Source organism: Leuresthes tenuis, unplaced genomic scaffold (assembly GCF_036924035.1).
Source record: "Leuresthes tenuis unplaced genomic scaffold, fLeuTen1.0.hap1 SCAF_16, whole genome shotgun sequence".
NCBI lineage: Eukaryota > Metazoa > Chordata > Actinopteri > Atheriniformes > Atherinopsidae > Leuresthes > Leuresthes tenuis.
In genome coordinates this window covers 30,035,760-30,052,169 of record NW_027325370.1, presented here as the reverse complement: position 1 = coordinate 30,052,169, position 16,410 = coordinate 30,035,760, and the positions used below count along the sequence as shown (strand labels likewise).

General features: G+C 41.0%; 1 protein-coding gene across 1 annotated transcript in view; it reads left to right on the top strand.

The window, feature by feature from the left end:
* The first annotated feature begins 4,468 nt into the window (after positions 1-4,468).
* Positions 4,469-16,410, top strand: part of acss2 (acyl-CoA synthetase short chain family member 2) — a 48,564-nt gene continuing 36,622 nt past the window's right edge. The window contains exons 1-4 of the mRNA XM_072366762.1: positions 4,469-4,651; positions 5,134-5,332; positions 10,687-10,882; positions 11,681-11,772. Coding sequence (XP_072222863.1) covers positions 5,206-5,332; positions 10,687-10,882; positions 11,681-11,772 — 415 coding nt within the window. The 5' untranslated portion in view covers positions 4,469-4,651; positions 5,134-5,205. The remainder of the gene's footprint in view (positions 4,652-5,133; positions 5,333-10,686; positions 10,883-11,680; positions 11,773-16,410) is intronic.

Below are 16,410 nucleotides of genomic sequence, written 5' to 3'. Positions count from 1 at the left end.
TCTGATCCCCTCAGATTAGCTTTATCACATAGTGGTGGTGGTGGGTTGCTGTCCCATCGCTCTGGGCAGTTGGGTGTGTGCTGGGGGGGCTGTGTGGCTTTGGGCGTCTGGTGGTCTCTTGGGTTGTGGGGACCGGGTTGATTATTGTTGGGGGGGACTATGTGTCAGGCCTGGAGAGCAATTTTGGGAACTTACGGGTGGAGCTGTCTTGCGGCGTGGGGTGGGGTCACTTAGAGGCCCTGGGCTGGGCCGCTCTGGCATGGGTGGTGGTGCTGGGCCTGTGCCTGATGTCTGGGCGCTGCCTTGTGCCCTGGGTGGAGCCCTGCCTGTGCCTGGGGGGTCTGGGTTGCCCTGGGCACGCCACAGTGTGGGTGGGTTGGTGCGGGTCCTGGTTGCCCTGGGACCTCTGTTGTGCCCGCAGATTGTTTTTTTTTTAGGTTGTTGGGGCATGCGGTGGGGTGGGCCGGTGCTTTTCCCCTGTTGGGGGCAGCCTGGGTGGGACTGGGTGATGGTGGGTCTCAGGCCCGGGCTGCTGTGACTGGTGTGACCGGGTGGTTTGTTTGTTTGTTTTTCTCTGTTCTATATTTGTAGAGGTCCTCTGGGGTGGGGCGGGTGGTTGGGTGCTTTCTGGGTGCACAGTAGCTCCCCGAATACGGTTGCAATGGGCCCCGAACCTGACATCAGGCCCTCCTGTCCTGTTGCAGATCCCAGAAAACAGGGGTGCCTATTGCAGCCAGTCTCTGGCTGCCCTCTCCCCCCGGTCTATATACCATTCACCTCTCCCTTCTGGCTCCTGTACACAGCACACACTCACACACGTAGGTTTTGGAGGCGTGTGTGTTCTGTGGGGTGTAGTGGATGGGCCCATGTACGTGGTCCCCTTTGCTGCCCTCTGAAGCACGGTTATCATGTGGGACGTACCATATGTATTGCAGGTTCATGTACACACTTCCATATCCACAGTGGTGTTGTATGTGATTGCTGCTACTTGTGTTTTTTTTTGTTTGTTTGTTTTTTCTCTGCTTGTCTGCTTTCAGGTGTTCCTGGTAGCGCTAAGACTGGATTCCCCACAGAGGCTGTGGATTGTATAAACACCATTTATTGTATAAATTCAATTCAGTTTTATTTATATAGCACCAAATTACAACAATTGTCATCTCAAGGCACTTAAATAATATAGTCCAATTCAAGTCAATTGGTATTCAATTCATTGTAATTATAATCCAATGAAATCCAATTAATTAATTTCAAAATAATCCAATTCATTCATGTAGAGCTAATTCAAAAAACAATATCCAAGCTAAGGAAACCAACAGATTGCACCAAAACTTGTCTTCAGTCCAATCTCCCGTCCTGAGCGTGCCTGTGGCGACTGTGGAAAGGAACGACTCCCTTTTAACAGGAAGAAACCTCTGGCAGAACCAGACTCAGGAAGGTGGCCATCCGCCTCGACCAGCTGGGGTTTGAGAAGACAGAATACCATAACACCATGAAAACACCATAACACCATTCATAGGACACCTGTTGGAACAGGGAAACACAAGTTAATAACCACAATAATGTCACATGTACATAATATCATTTGAGAAATTAAACAGGGGAAAAAGAGAGTGATAAAAGGTATGACAGATGAGGTCCCCCAGCAGTCTAAGCCTATAGCAGCTTAACTATGGGATGTTTCAGGATTACCTGAGCCACCCCTAACTATAAGCTTAATCAAAAAGGAAAGTTTTAAGCCTAATCTTAAAAGTGGAAAAAGTGTCTGCTTCCCAGACATTTACTGGCAGCTTATTCCACAAGAGAGGGGCCTGATAACTGAAGGCTCTGCCTCCCATTCTACTTTTAGAAACTCTGGGAACAACAAGTAAACCTGCAGTTTGGGAGTGAAGTGCTCTGTTAGGAAAATATCTTACAATGATCTTTAAGATATGATGGAGCTCGGTCATTAAGAGCTTTATATGTGAGGAGAAGAATCTTAAAGAAGAATCTTCCATTGTTTGTATCTTTCTATTTCTGTTCCGTTTATTTTTCTTTTCTTTTGTCTTCCTCTTTCCCTGTCCCCCGGTCTGCTTCAGCACTGATTCATCTTAAGTATTGTAACAAAAATAAATAAATAAGCAGTTGATGGGCATCAAGGGGAGCTTTACATTCATAAGACTTCCCTTGGCAAAGCAAATCTGTTTGGCATAAATGGTATCCAGATTACAATTCTGCTTTTCAGGGAAAAATAAATAAACAAATAAAAAAAATTTAAATATTTTTCCAACCCTCACCTATGGTCATGAGATCTGGGTAGTGACTGAAAGAAAGAGATTGGATGCAAGCTGCTGAAATGGGTTTCCACCAGAGGGTGGCTGGGCTCAGCCTTAGAGATAGGGTGAGAAGTTTGGCCATCTGGTGGGAACTCGGAGTAGAACTGCTTCTCCTCCCATTGAAAGAAGTTAGCTGAGGTGGTTTGAGCATCTGGTTAGGATGCGTCCTGGTCACATCCCTTTGGAGGTTTTCCAGGCACGTCCCGCGGGGATGAGACCCGAGGTAGACCAGAACTCACTGGAGAGATTACATATCCCTTCTGGCCTGGGAACCCCTCCGAATCCCCAACTAGGAGCTGGAGAGTGTCGCTGGGGAAAGGGATGTCAGTGTTTTTCTCCTGAACCTATTGCCTCAGCAACCTGACCTTAGATAAATGGATGACAATGGATGAATGGATGGATGGATATGGGAGAAGGTTAAGAGCTAATATACTACTGCTTGTTTGAACTTGGTGTTGAAATTCAATTCAGTTCAAGCACTCTAGTCTGACCTATGCCATGAACATTAACACTAAATGGTAAATGGGCTGTACTTGTATAGTGGTTTTCTAGTCTAGCTGACCACTCAAACCGCTTTTAACACTACATGCCACATTCACCCATTCACTCACACAGCACGTCTTAGTCTATACAGCTACATGCTTCCTACCACATTCACACACATTCATTACATATACAACGTGCTCACTCTCACTTGGATGGTGGTGGGTACACTGTGAGGATCATGTTTTTTTCATTTCTGCAGTGCCTTCAACACCATTCATCCAAATCTTTTGTGTGAGAAGCTGCTAGGGATGGGTGTCAGCTCATCTACTGTCTCGTGGGTTACTGATTATCTATCAGATAGGCCGCAGATTGTTTGACTTGGGAGCTAATGTGGTGTTCAGTAGCACAGGAGCTCCACAGGGGACTGTTCTGTGTCCATTCCTGTTCACCCTGTACACCTCTGATTTCCAGTACCACTCTGAATCGTGCCACCTGCTGAAGTTCTCTGATGACTTTGCAGTGGTCGGGTGTATTATCGGGTGTATACTGAGGATGGGCAGGAGTCGGAGTACAGGCAGTTGGTGGACAACTTTGTGAACTGGTGCATCCGGAATAACCTGCTCCTGAATGTGGACAAGACCAAAGAGATGGTGGTCGACTTCAGGAGGACAAAAGTCAAGAGCAAGCCTGTAGACATCATGGGCGAGGAGGCTGGAGTTGTTGAGGAATACAAATATTTAAGTGTGCACTTGAACAACAAACTGGATTGGACTACCAACACCAACGCTGTGTACAAGAAGGGGATGAGCAGACTGTATTTCCTGCGGAAGCTCAGATCCTTCAATGTGTGCAGCAAGATGCTTGAGCTCTTGTACCAGTCTGTGATGGCAAGTGCCATTTACTTTGCTGTAGTCTGCTGGCGGAGCAGCATCAGTGCATGGGATGCCAGCAGGATAAAAAAAAAACTGATATGAAAGGCTGGCACAGTTATTAGACTGAAACTGGAAACGTATGAGTCAGTGATGAGCAAGAGATCACTGAAACGAACTGCTCCTTCCCAACCATCTCGATAAATTACTGTAGGGACAGCAGAGCTAATTCTCCAACAGACTGATTCAGCTCCGCTGTCACAAAGAACGGTTTAAGAAGTCTTTTTTACCATTTTTCAACAGTTTGTTTTTGGGCCACAGATGAAAGATTTTGCACATTTCATTACTTGCATCTATCCTATCGGTTTATCATTATTTGCACAGTTTAATATTGGTTTGCACCAAACATATCGCATTACAGTTTCATAATCATAATTATTCTAATTCACATTTATTCTGTGAATACATATTTATTATTTTTCATACTAAGTATACCGGTATATTTTTTAAACTTAGTCTTATTCTCTATTTTTGTTGTCCATAATATAACTTGGTTTATATGTGCTTTGACTTGTTATATGTGTGCTTACTGTTTTCTGTTGCATCAAAATAAATTTTCCTTGCGGGATTAATAAAGTACTTTGATTTGATTTGATTTGATTTGATTTGATTTGATTTGATTTATCGATGGACGTATCGGTAGGCAACGTGGGGTTCAATGTCTTGCCCAAGGACACTTGAGTAGTTTTTATTCCGAGCCTTCTCGTAGTACGTAAAGGCATCAGGGGCTCTTATTGGCTGCTGCTCGGAGCCAAACAAAGTTCAATGATATATGGTCGTTCTTTCGAGCACACTAAAACCTGAAGAAGAAACACCGCCAAAGCAAGGATAAAAAGGTCTTCATTATACTGGAAGGCATGGAATAGAACTCAACTGACTGAAGAGCGTTTTGATTTGATAGTTAAAGATAAATTGTCTCAAAAGGTAAAGCAGAAGGCCTTCCGTGGACCCACAACCTCATCTTGTATGTTTTACTATTCTTGAGCAAGTTAGCTCTGCCTGTTAGCTTAGCAGGAAACCCACTCACCCGTTTACGTCCGTACAGTACCTTCAACATCTGAAGCGGCTAAACGCACTCGAAGCTGGACCAAAAAACCCACCTGTGTTTTGCTATTCCAATGTAGCTGCAGATTTTGTGTCCGGACATAGCATTTGTAAATAAGAATTTATTTTTAAAAGTGGCAAAAATGTATCTGCAAACAAGGAAGCCTATATGAAAGTGGTCAATAGCACGCCTTCTAGTCTTTCATCCCTGTATTTATAATGGACTTTTGATCAGTTGAGGTATATCAGTAAAGAGCCAAGAAAGGAAGTTTAGTTTCTTGCTATTAAAACACTTAAAATTAGTCTGCTATTTAGCACTCAGTTGTTCCTGTAGCAATAACTTCTTCTTCTTTTCATATAAGAAACTCGTGCAGTGTTGTTCCAAAGGATCTCTTACCTACCAACTTGGAGACAGTCAAGCAGACAATTCAGATATGATTCCCAACAAAGTCCCAAACGAAAACGTTTTCCATGGGTCTGTGGACTTGAAGAAGGAGGCTCACATCCCCAGCTTTGAGAAATACAAAGAGCTGTACGTAAATTCCATTGAGAATCCAGATGGTAAGTCACTGTTAAGTTCGTTTTATTCATTGAGGACTGCACATATCACATACTAAGTAAATGCGCATTTTGGCATTGAAGCTCATACATCCAGTTTAAAAACGGCAGTGCAAAACAAACTTTCCACAAGCACTATTTTCTTAAGGGTAAACAATTACAAAAGTCTTCACATGCCGTGTCTCAGCAGTGTAGAAAGTAATCATGTTATTCGGGTAGATCCATGTCTTATTTACGCATTTTAGTGTCATTACAGATTGGATGTCTACAGAGACTTTTATTCTCTTTATTTTTTCCCTCTAATAACTTGCTCATCATTTATATGGCACTTCTCCAAAGGCAGTTCAAAACCTAAAGACATTTACTTAAAAAGCATTATAACATTTGATTAATCAATAATTAATATAGCCACAGATATTTGGGTTACTTTACTTTTTTAAGAGTTGACCAACCTTTTCAGCTCAACATAGATGTTGAAAATGTGACAGATAACATACTTCATTCAGTTCTAAATTAATACTGTTCCGACTTTCATTCTCCTACAGTACAATTGGAATTTATCGTTAGCCCTTTTCAGACATGAGATATGCATGGCGTCTATTAAAGTGTGATCATTCAGACATTTGTCACTTTAGGTTAATCGGCATGGTTACGTCACCCTAGAAGAAAAAAAAAAAAAGAAAGTATAGTTATTGTAATTATGGTAATGAAAAAACCCCAGAAATGTATAAAATCTAAGTTTTTAGTGGTGGACTAACACACCTAGATGATAAAGTTATGGGCTGAACTACTCCTACATGTATATGCCCAATAAGAATCAAAGAGGCTACAGTTCTCTGCACATGCTTCTCTTTTCCAGCTTTTGAGCCAGAAATAACTGAATATAGATAAGAATTCACTTTTAAGCATGGTTTTCTCCCATTCATTTTGCTTGGATAATGTGGAAAAAAAAAAAGTAGAAAAAAGCAAAAAACAAACAGATGCACATTTAATTATTGTATATTAAATGATTTAGGGAGGAAAGCTTGCACGGCACTGTTGTTCTCCATTTATTAAATAAAGCAGTCTATTTATTTCCTCTCAGGAGCTGATGTAATTGAACCCATCTCTGTTCTGTCCGTTTAGAAGAAGAAAAGAAAAATGCTTTATTCATCCCCCACTGGGGAAATTCAAATGTTTCTGCATTTGACTTGTGTCATGAAGTGCAATGTGGCAAGATTTCTCAACACGCACTATTTCAGTGACATTTCACAAAACACGACATGTGCACACTATAAAAGGTGTCCATTTAGGGTTTTTCAGTTAAATATTTTGAAAAATGGTTAAATTAACCTCATCAGCTGAAAATAATCCCTAAAGTCCCCTTTAGTTTTTCTCTCGTGTACAGTTGTGGAAACTGATTTAGTTGGAATGTTTTTCCTTCAAATTTGGGGTCCAAATGGAGACCAAATAGCATTATAACTATTTATGGCATAATTCTAAATAGTTATAATGTTGTGCAACCTAGTTTTTTTCACTCCATGCTAGTAAATTGAAACATTCCGATTTGCTTCTCTGAAGTGGGCAGAGAGGTAAATGGCAAGAATTTTTTCCTTGACAGCTGTGTCTCTTGATGTGCATAGTGATTGGGATATTATGAAGGCTTGCATTTTGCTTTGCAAAGACATGGCTTCCTTTGAGGAACATGCTAAACTCTTCACATTAAATACAGATACACAGAGCACAACACAAGCAGTTCAACTCTACATGCCTTCACCAAGGCTGAATGAAAATACTCTCCAGTCCAGATCTGGTTCGGGACACACATCAGCTACTAAATTGGGCCATGCATCATCAGTGGTAAAATTTCCATGCAAGTCCATACATTTTTGAGCAATTTAGCTACTTTGCCAAGAGTTGTAGATGCATAATGGGTTTATCATATAACTACAACCAACCGCTATACACTTTGACCCTTAGTAGAAAGTACTTACTCGTTTGTGTATTAGGACTATAAAAGTCAGCAATTCACAAGGTGTGCGTCATAAGCTTTGTTTTATACAGGTTGTGATGCCAGGTTGGCCCAACAAAGTGGCAACCAGCATGTTAAAAAGCTTTTTTTTTATACAGGTTGTGATGCCAGGTTGGCCCAACAAAGTGGGAACCAGCATGTTGAAAAGCTTTGTTTTATACAGGTTGTGATGCCAGGTTGGCCCAACAAAGTGGGAACCAGCATGTTGAAAAGCTTTGTTTTATACAGGTTGTGATGCCAGGTTGGCCCAACAAAGTGGGAACCAGCATGTTGAAAAGCTTTGTTTTATACAGGTTGTGATGCCAGGTTGGCCCAACAAAGTGGGAACCAGCATGTTGAAAAGTTTTGTTTTATACAGGTTGTGATGCCAGGTTGGCCCAACAAAGTGGGAACCAGCATGTTGAAAAGCTTTGTTTTATACAGGTTGTGATGCCAGGTTGGCCCAACAAAGTGGGAACCAGCATGTTAAAAAGCTTTGTTTTATACAGGTTGTGATGCCAGGTTGGCCCAACAAAGTGGGAACCAGCATGTTAAAAAGCTTTGTTTTATACAGGTTGTGATGCCAGGTTGGCCCAACAAAGTGGGAACCAGCATGTTGAAAAGCTTTGTTTTATACAGGTTGTGATGCCAGGTTGGCCCAACAAAGTGGGAACCAGCATGTTGAAAAGCTTTGTTTTATACAGGTTGTGATGCCAGGTTGGCCCAACAAAGTGGGAACCAGCATGTTGAAAAGCTTTGTTTTATACAGGTTGTGATGCCAGGTTGGCCCAACAAAGTGGGAACCAGCATGTTGAAAAGCTTTGTTTTATACAGGTTGTGATGCCAGGTTGGCCCAACAAAGTGGGAACCAGCATGTTGAAAAGCTTTGTTTTATACAGGTTGTGATGCCAGGTTGGCCCAACAAAGTGGGAACCAGCATGTTGAAAAGCTTTGTTTTATACAGGTTGTGATGCCAGGTTGGCCCAACAAAGTGGGAACCAGCATGTTAAAAAGCTTTGTTTTATACAGGTTGTGATGCCAGGTTGGCCCAACAAAGTGGGAACCAGCATGTTGAAAAGCTTTGTTTTATACAGGTTGTGATGCCAGGTTGGCCCAACAAAGTGGCAACCAGCATGTTGAAAAGCTTTGTTTTATACAGGTTGTGATGCCAGGTTGGCCCAGCAAAGTGGGAACCAGCATGTTGAAAAGCTTTGTTTTATACAGGTTGTGATGCCAGGTTGGCCCAACAAAGTGGGAACCAGCATGTTAAAAAGCTTTGTTTTATACAGGTTGTGATGCCAGGTTGGCCCAACAAAGTGGCAACCAGCATGTTAAAGCTTTGTTTTATACAGGTTGTGATGCCAGGTTGGCCCAATAAAGTGGGAACCAGCATGTTGAAAAGCTTTTTTTTATACAGGTTGTGATGCCAGGTTGGCCCAACAAAGTGGGAACCAGCATGTTGAAAAGCTTTGTTTTATACAGGTTGTGATGCCAGGTTGGCCCAACAAAGTGGGAACCAGCATGTTGAAAAGCTTTGTTTTATACAGGTTGTGATGCCAGGTTGGCCCAGCAAAGTGGGAACCAGCATGTTGAAAAGCTTTGTTTTATACAGGTTGTGATGCCAGGTTGGCCCAACAAAGTGGGAACCAGCATGTTGAAAAGCTTTGTTTTATACAGGTTGTGATGCCAGGTTGGCCCAACAAAGTGGGAACCAGCATGTTAAAAAGCTTTGTTTTATACAGGTTGTGATGCCAGGTTGGCCCAGCAAAGTGGGAACCAGCATGTTGAAAAGCTTTGTTTTATACAGGTTGTGATGCCAGGTTGGCCCAACAAAGTGGGAACCAGCATGTTGAAAAGCTTTGTTTTATACAGGTTGTGATGCCAGGTTGGCCCAACAAAGTGGGAACCAGCATGTTAAAAAGCTTTGTTTTATACAGGTTGTGATGCCAGGTTGGCCCAACAAAGTGGGAACCAGCATGTTGAAAAGCTTTGTTTTATACAGGTTGTGATGCCAGGTTGGCCCAACAAAGTGGGAACCAGCATGTTGAAAAGTTTTGTTTTATACAGGTTGTGATGCCAGGTTGGCCCAACAAAGTGGCAACCAGCATGTTGAAAAGCTTTGTTTTATACAGGTTGTGATGCCAGGTTGGCCCAACAAAGTGGGAACCAGCATGTTAAAAAGCTTTGTTTTATACAGGTTGTGATGCCAGGTTGGCCCAACAAAGTGGCAACCAGCATGTTGAAAAGCTTTGTTTTATACAGGTTGTGATGCCAGGTTGGCCCAACAAAGTGGGAACCAGCATGTTGAAAAGCTTTGTTTTATACAGGTTGTGATGCCAGGTTGGCCCAACAAAGTGGGAACCAGCATGTTGAAAAGCTTTGTTTTATACAGGTTGTGATGCCAGGTTGGCCCAACAAAGTGGGAACCAGCATGTTGAAAAGCTTTGTTTTATACAGGTTGTGATGCCAGGTTGGCCCAACAAAGTGGGAACCAGCATGTTGAAAAGCTTTGTTTTATACAGGTTGTGATGCCAGGTTGGGCCAACAAAGTGGCAACCAGCATGTTAAAAAGCTTTGTTTTATACAGGTTGTGATGCCAGGTTGGCCCAACAAAGTGGGAACCAGCATGTTGAAAAGCTTTGTTTTATACAGGTTGTGATGCCAGGTTGGCCCAACAAAGTGGGAACCAGCATGTTGAAAAGCTTTGTTTTATACAGGTTGTGATGCCAGGTTGGCCCAGCAAAGTGGGAACCAGCATGTTAAAAAGCTTTGTTTTATACAGGTTGTGATGCCAGGTTGGCCCAACAAAGTGGGAACCAGCATGTTGAAAAGCTTTGTTTTATACAGGTTGTGATGCCAGGTTGGGCCAACAAAGTGGCAACCAGCATGTTAAAAAGCTTTGTTTTATACAGGTTGTGATGCCAGGTTGGCCCAACAAAGTGGGAACCAGCATGTTGAAAAGCTTTGTTTTATACAGGTTGTGATGCCAGGTTGGGCCAACAAAGTGGCAACCAGCATGTTAAAAAGCTTTGTTTTATACAGGTTGTGATGCCAGGTTGGCCCAACAAAGTGGGAACCAGCATGTTAAAAATGCTGGTTCCGCAATAAAAAGCATGGGGCTGTACTGTTGGGAATAGCGGTAAATATGAAACTACAGATATTTGACTTTGTTCCCCTGTGGAAATCCAAGTAGTGAAGCTTTACAATTGTACTGACAACTACAAGCATTTTGGCATCATGCTATATTTACCTAACTTTCTGGCCTAGGATTCTGTGAAGCTCTATTGAGGGATTTCTTTTATTTCTAAGAAACAAACATGTTGAAACAACTAATTGCTTTACTAACCACATTATTCCTGTCTTGTAGCGTTCTGGGGTGTTGTTGCAAAAGACTTTTTCTGGAAGACCAAGCCCACTGGCCAGTTCCTTGACTACAACTTTGATGTGACCAAAGGAGAAATCTTCATCAAATGTATGGAAGGAGCCTCCACAAACATCAGCTACAACCTCCTTGACCGCAATGTGTACGAGAAGAAACTTGGAGACAAGATCGCCTTCTTCTGGTTAGCATGATGCAGCGTGTGTGTGTGTATGCTGTGTATAGAAACTTACAGTGATCGTCCTCAGTCTTGTGGTTTAACACTTTGTGATTGCAGAGTTCTGTATCTGTACTTGGATCAGTATATATTAATTTAATTTTACTCATTGATATCAATGGGAAATTACATTTAAAATTAATTGGATAATATCAAATTAAACAAAAGACTTTATTTTTCCAACAGAAAAAATATGTTGCTGTATGTATTTATTTAATTCATTAACTTAAACTGTCATTGCAATTGGTTATTGCTGCGGTCACGATTGAGCTCCTGTACTGTTCTGTGTTGCAGAGTAGCTGAACTTATGGGTGGGCGACATGGCAAAAATATCATATCACGATTTTTAAAAAAAATAAAATTGAAATTTTATCACAATCTTAAATTGAAAAGTGAAAAACAGAGTGTTGCAGAAGTATTTTCGACTGGGCAGCTTGTACCGCGGGTCAACTACTTGAATCAGACGTTTGAACCCCTCCTTTTCTACCGTCTTGAATGGTACTATATCTTTTGCAAGATAAAAGGTAACTGCTTCTGTTACCTTCTGAGTACCTTTGTCAAATGCCTGTGTTAATGTTGTCTGTTTTGGTCTCACGCTATATATATATATATATATATATATATATATGTGTGTGTGTGTGTATATATACATGTCATGTTGTTGCTGGGATTATTTTTGATGGGAACAAATGATGAGAATTATTTCAAAACTTAAAGTAAGGCGTTTGTTAATAAATGTTTCTGTATGTTTGATTATTGCTACAGGGAAGGTAATGAGTCCGGTGATGAGTTGACAGTGACGTATAGAGAGCTGCTGAAGAAAGTGTGTCAGTGTGCCAACGTCCTGAAATCACAGGGTAAGTTCAAGTAACTAGAAAAAGTTGTTCTTGTGAAACAGAAGTGTGAATGCTGATGGTGAATGAATGTAAATTTGCAGAAAAACATTTTGAAAATGCTTTATGCTGGTGAAATGGCTTTCTTAAAAAACAACTAGACATGTAGTAGAAGGCCTGTGCTGGGACATGAACCAGGCCCTGCCGCATACAAGCACCTTGCAAAGCATCCGCTTAACCAGTTAAACTCATACTGCGCAACCGAAGATGTGCTCATTCTGAACTTTTTCTCAGATTTTACTTCTTTAGAAAAACAAACAAAAAAAACACCATTCTGTTTCAAACAGTGAAAAGGACTGAGAAGTTCTAATTATCATGTATTATATTAATTATTCAAGGTCAAATTGTATTAGACTTTCTCTTTAGTATTTTATTAGAATTTTTATTGTGCCTAAGTTCTGACACACAAAGCATACAGGGGCACTTATTCATGGTGCACTTATCAAGGATCGTCCAATCATTTTAGTGCTTTAAAGACAACAAAAAAATGTTTTAAAGAAAAGTAGTTAAGAGTCAAAGAGAATTATGTTGCACCATGGGCCTAGTGCACTAAGTGCTTTATAAGACAACTGTTTAACCAGTTCAGATGACTCTATGACCTAACCCTTAACTCTTATTGCTCTTAACTGCCATTGTGCATACTATGTAAGGCCCTAAACCTGAAGAGGGACATTTACTCATGGGGCAGGTAGTCTCTGCTCACAAATCGAGGATTGTCCAATCATTTTTACAGATTTTGATTTTTTCAAATGCTAAAGAATTGAAAAACCTGAATTTTATAGTTGAATGGCATAAGTAGCTCAAAATGTGTAGGAGTAGTTAAAAGTCTAAAAAAAAAAAGTACATGATAATAATGAATGTTTTTTGCATTCACACTTTAGTGATCCTGATTAAGCCCACTTTGTAGACATATAACTCAGCCATGTTTAATAATAGAGAAATCATTAAAAGTTTAAATGAGTCATGAAACATTAGAATGCATGATTTTGCCCCGGAATACTCTCACTCTCGTGCAGGGATGTCACCCACTCTAATCTTTCAGCCTTCATTAATCTGAAAGGCATTTTGGTCTTCTTTCACCCAATGTGTTCTTGAAATCTGAATGCGAGGGGTCTTTTTAACCTGTTTCCACTTCCACATTCCACATCAATTTAAATAAAAAACACAAGTTGCTCTATCCCTTCTTGCACTCACGCTGTCAAAATAATTTCCATGGCTCTCATAGTTTTCGCTCAGGATGTCAGTTTCCGGGTTATGCTGAGCCTTAATTCAGCTTGAGTCAGTGCCTCTTCCCTGTCTCAGAGCTCAGCAGCTACTGCATTGCTATGATGAACATATTGGCTATGGCCTTTGCCTCTCATGGTTATTTTTTGGAGTGCATTGGCTTTGTCTGTGTAAAACAGAAACTCTGCATCACCATAGCAGCCTGTGGTTCAAGTAAACATCTTTTCACAGTAAGGTTGCCTACTACACACATGGGTGTCTGAGGAACCTGTCTGTCATATCCCTATGTGTAACTGAGAAATGTCTCGTGAATTTTTCCCACCCATGGCACACGGGTCTCTCAGCAGGCGGTAGCTGCATTGGCACCCATAAAATTCCAAAATTTTCGAGTATTACATATTGCTCTTCCTTTTTTATCACAAATTTTGGTGCACAACTCATCACGCAGTTTTGAGAAAACCCATACAGAAAATACATCAGTGTGCATCTCGGCCAGTGGAAGTGTGATATGTCTTTTGTTGGTGATTCATCTTATAGTGTTTGCGAAACTCGCCAAAAACTGCAACATTTCTCCCATAGAGAATTAATGCGATTCTGCTGAAACCAGTGAAAACCATGTCAACTTTGGAACACCATAACTCAGACTCAGTTTATGATAGAAGCATCATTCAGTTTAAGTGGGTAACGAAAGATTAAACTTTTACTGAATTATATGGTTTTGTGATATCTTTTACAGTTTCAACACATTTACAGTTTAAGTTTTATGAATATTTAGGGTTTTGCCGTGGAATCTTCACACTACAGTGGGGTGATTTCACACGCTGACTTGTCAGCCTCCAGATTAATCAGAAAATCTCAAACAAACTTCTCTCACGCCTACAATGGCTCTTGTACCCACACAAAGTCTAATTAAAAATGTAGGCATTTTTGTCTTCTTTCACAAACTGGGACCGTCATATTGATGAGCCATGCGGTTTTCTCTTAAATGGTGTGAGAGCACCCATCCAAAACCTCATCCTTACCCTAACACAGTGCCTCTGTGTTGTGCCTCCCTCATTCTGCCAAAGCCGGGCAGGTTTCGCCATAACAAGCCAGTATCTCATAGCTCTTATCTTATAAGATAAGCCTTATTGTCACCATCAAGGTTCAAGATCCAAGGTTTTTTTTTTTTTTTTTTTTTTTTTTTTTTTATTGTATCAGGATACAACAAAATTTGTTTGGTACTTCTTTGAGGCACTCGCAGCAATACATATAGGATATAATATGCATTATATTTGCTCCCATAGGAAATGATTGGATTTCCATGAATAATGGGACAAACTAAGCCTACTTTGGAGCCCTATAGCTCAGTCATACTTCATAATAGAGACATCATTCAAAGTTTAAACAGGTCAGGGAATATTAAACTATTATAGTTTTGACACAATGGCGGTTTTAAGCATTTTAGAAAAATTATGCTCTAAAAAAGACTCCTCTCACTCTGCTGTCCTGAGGTCAACCACTCCTATTTCACAGGTTCAGATTAACCAGAAAAGAACTAAAACAAACTTCCCTCACATCTGCTGCAACTAGACAAATTATACATCAAAACGTAGGCCTTTTTGTCCTCTTTCACCCAATGTGGCCGTTATTGTGCTGGGCCTCAGTTTTCTCTCAAATCGCCTCAGAGCGCAGAGAGCAACCACCCAGGATCCCACTATAACCACCCAGGCTCCCTGGTTTATGACTTCCATTATAAACCAGGTCTCCTGATCTCCTTCAAAACTCAAAGTGTGGGGTGTTTTTAAACTGCCAAAAAAATGATGTTGTACATAGGGCAGGCATACAAATTACATCGGTGTCTTCTGCCATCTCCTCTGCAGCCCATGGTTAAAGAATTTTTCAAATATGAACTATAGTTTTCAAACAGCAATCGTTTGTTCAAAGGCAAACTTTTCAGGATCAAACAAATGCCACACAGAGACATGTAGTAATACACAGGAATGCATACGTTTAATGACGCATGTTCAGAAGTGTTTTAATTATGGGTGCCATTATGGGAGAAAGACTATTTATTTATTTTTTTAAATAATAATTGAAAGGAGAAATTAAAGAAAGTGGGGTAGACGCAAACAAAAGAACGCAGACATCCACTCACTTTTAGGTCCTCAGGACCCATGCACCAGCCACCTGAATGGAGCGGCAGGTACCCGACTCGAGGGAACTCCACCCACCCGAGGCGGAGCGGACACCACCTATCGATGCAGTGAGCGCAGAACCAGACAGCCAGTTCCTCCTCCTGGTCCCTATGACACAGACTAAGCCCAGGAAATGGGGGTGGGGGAAGACCTCCCCCTCGTCCCTCCTGCTTCCTGATGTGGTGTGTGTGTGTGGATTTATGATAGCTATGGTGCAGTTAGAATATATAGAATATGCCCACTGCTTGTAGTCATCAGATATTTAATATGGAAAGGCAAGTTATTCAACTACACAATAGCACACAGAACAACAGGCTGAATAGGGGTTCGGTATGTTAACGTAACAGATTAACAGTTATTCAGCTACACAATAGCTCTGTGGCCCATGGGGATGTCAAACATTCGGGGGGGACCATGTCCATGTTAATCATGTGATTCTGTGACACGTTGTGTTCAGTTAAGTGCTTTTCAATGAACTCACGGAAACTATCGATTTTGTAATGTAGACTACAAGTTGCAAATTAGTTTTTTTTTAGTCATACTTGAGGGTATTTAAACATATTTTTGACCAGACATTTTGACTAGGGTTGATGGAGAAGTCTTGTTTCCCATTTCAGGATTGGTAGAGAGAGAGAGAGTTGTCCGTTTTGGACAGTAATCTGAGTACTAAGCTTAAGAAATTCTGCCACTCTAGAGGGAAGTTATAGGGATATTTATTACTGTAAAGTGACTGAAATAAATTATATAAAAATAAAATCCAGCATTGTTTTCTTTTGAAGGCTGTCAGGATAGTTTCAGATGTGTGTACAATTAGACCTGGTTATTTTAAGGAATTCCCACCAGGCTGTCAGAGAGGCCCACTCTAACACATACAAGGATCAGACACACACATTTTCAGTTATTCACACATCGCATCATGTTCGGCAGTGATGGAGCAAGCGCTCTTCTTCCTTCAGGTCGCATACAGCAGCAATCAGCTGCTCTGGCTTGAACCACATCTTTGTCACATCTGTATGTTTTCATCTTTTTTCAGATTTAAAGCTCTGCTGATTCTTTGAACCTTTTAAACCTCTTTCTTCAGTACTGTTCGGTTTTGTGTGCGACTCCCAATTCCTCTTTTTAATATTTGTTCAATCTTTGACAAATACTTGCTTGACTTTTGACCTTCTTCATAGAGTACTGTTCAGCTTTATGTTAAACT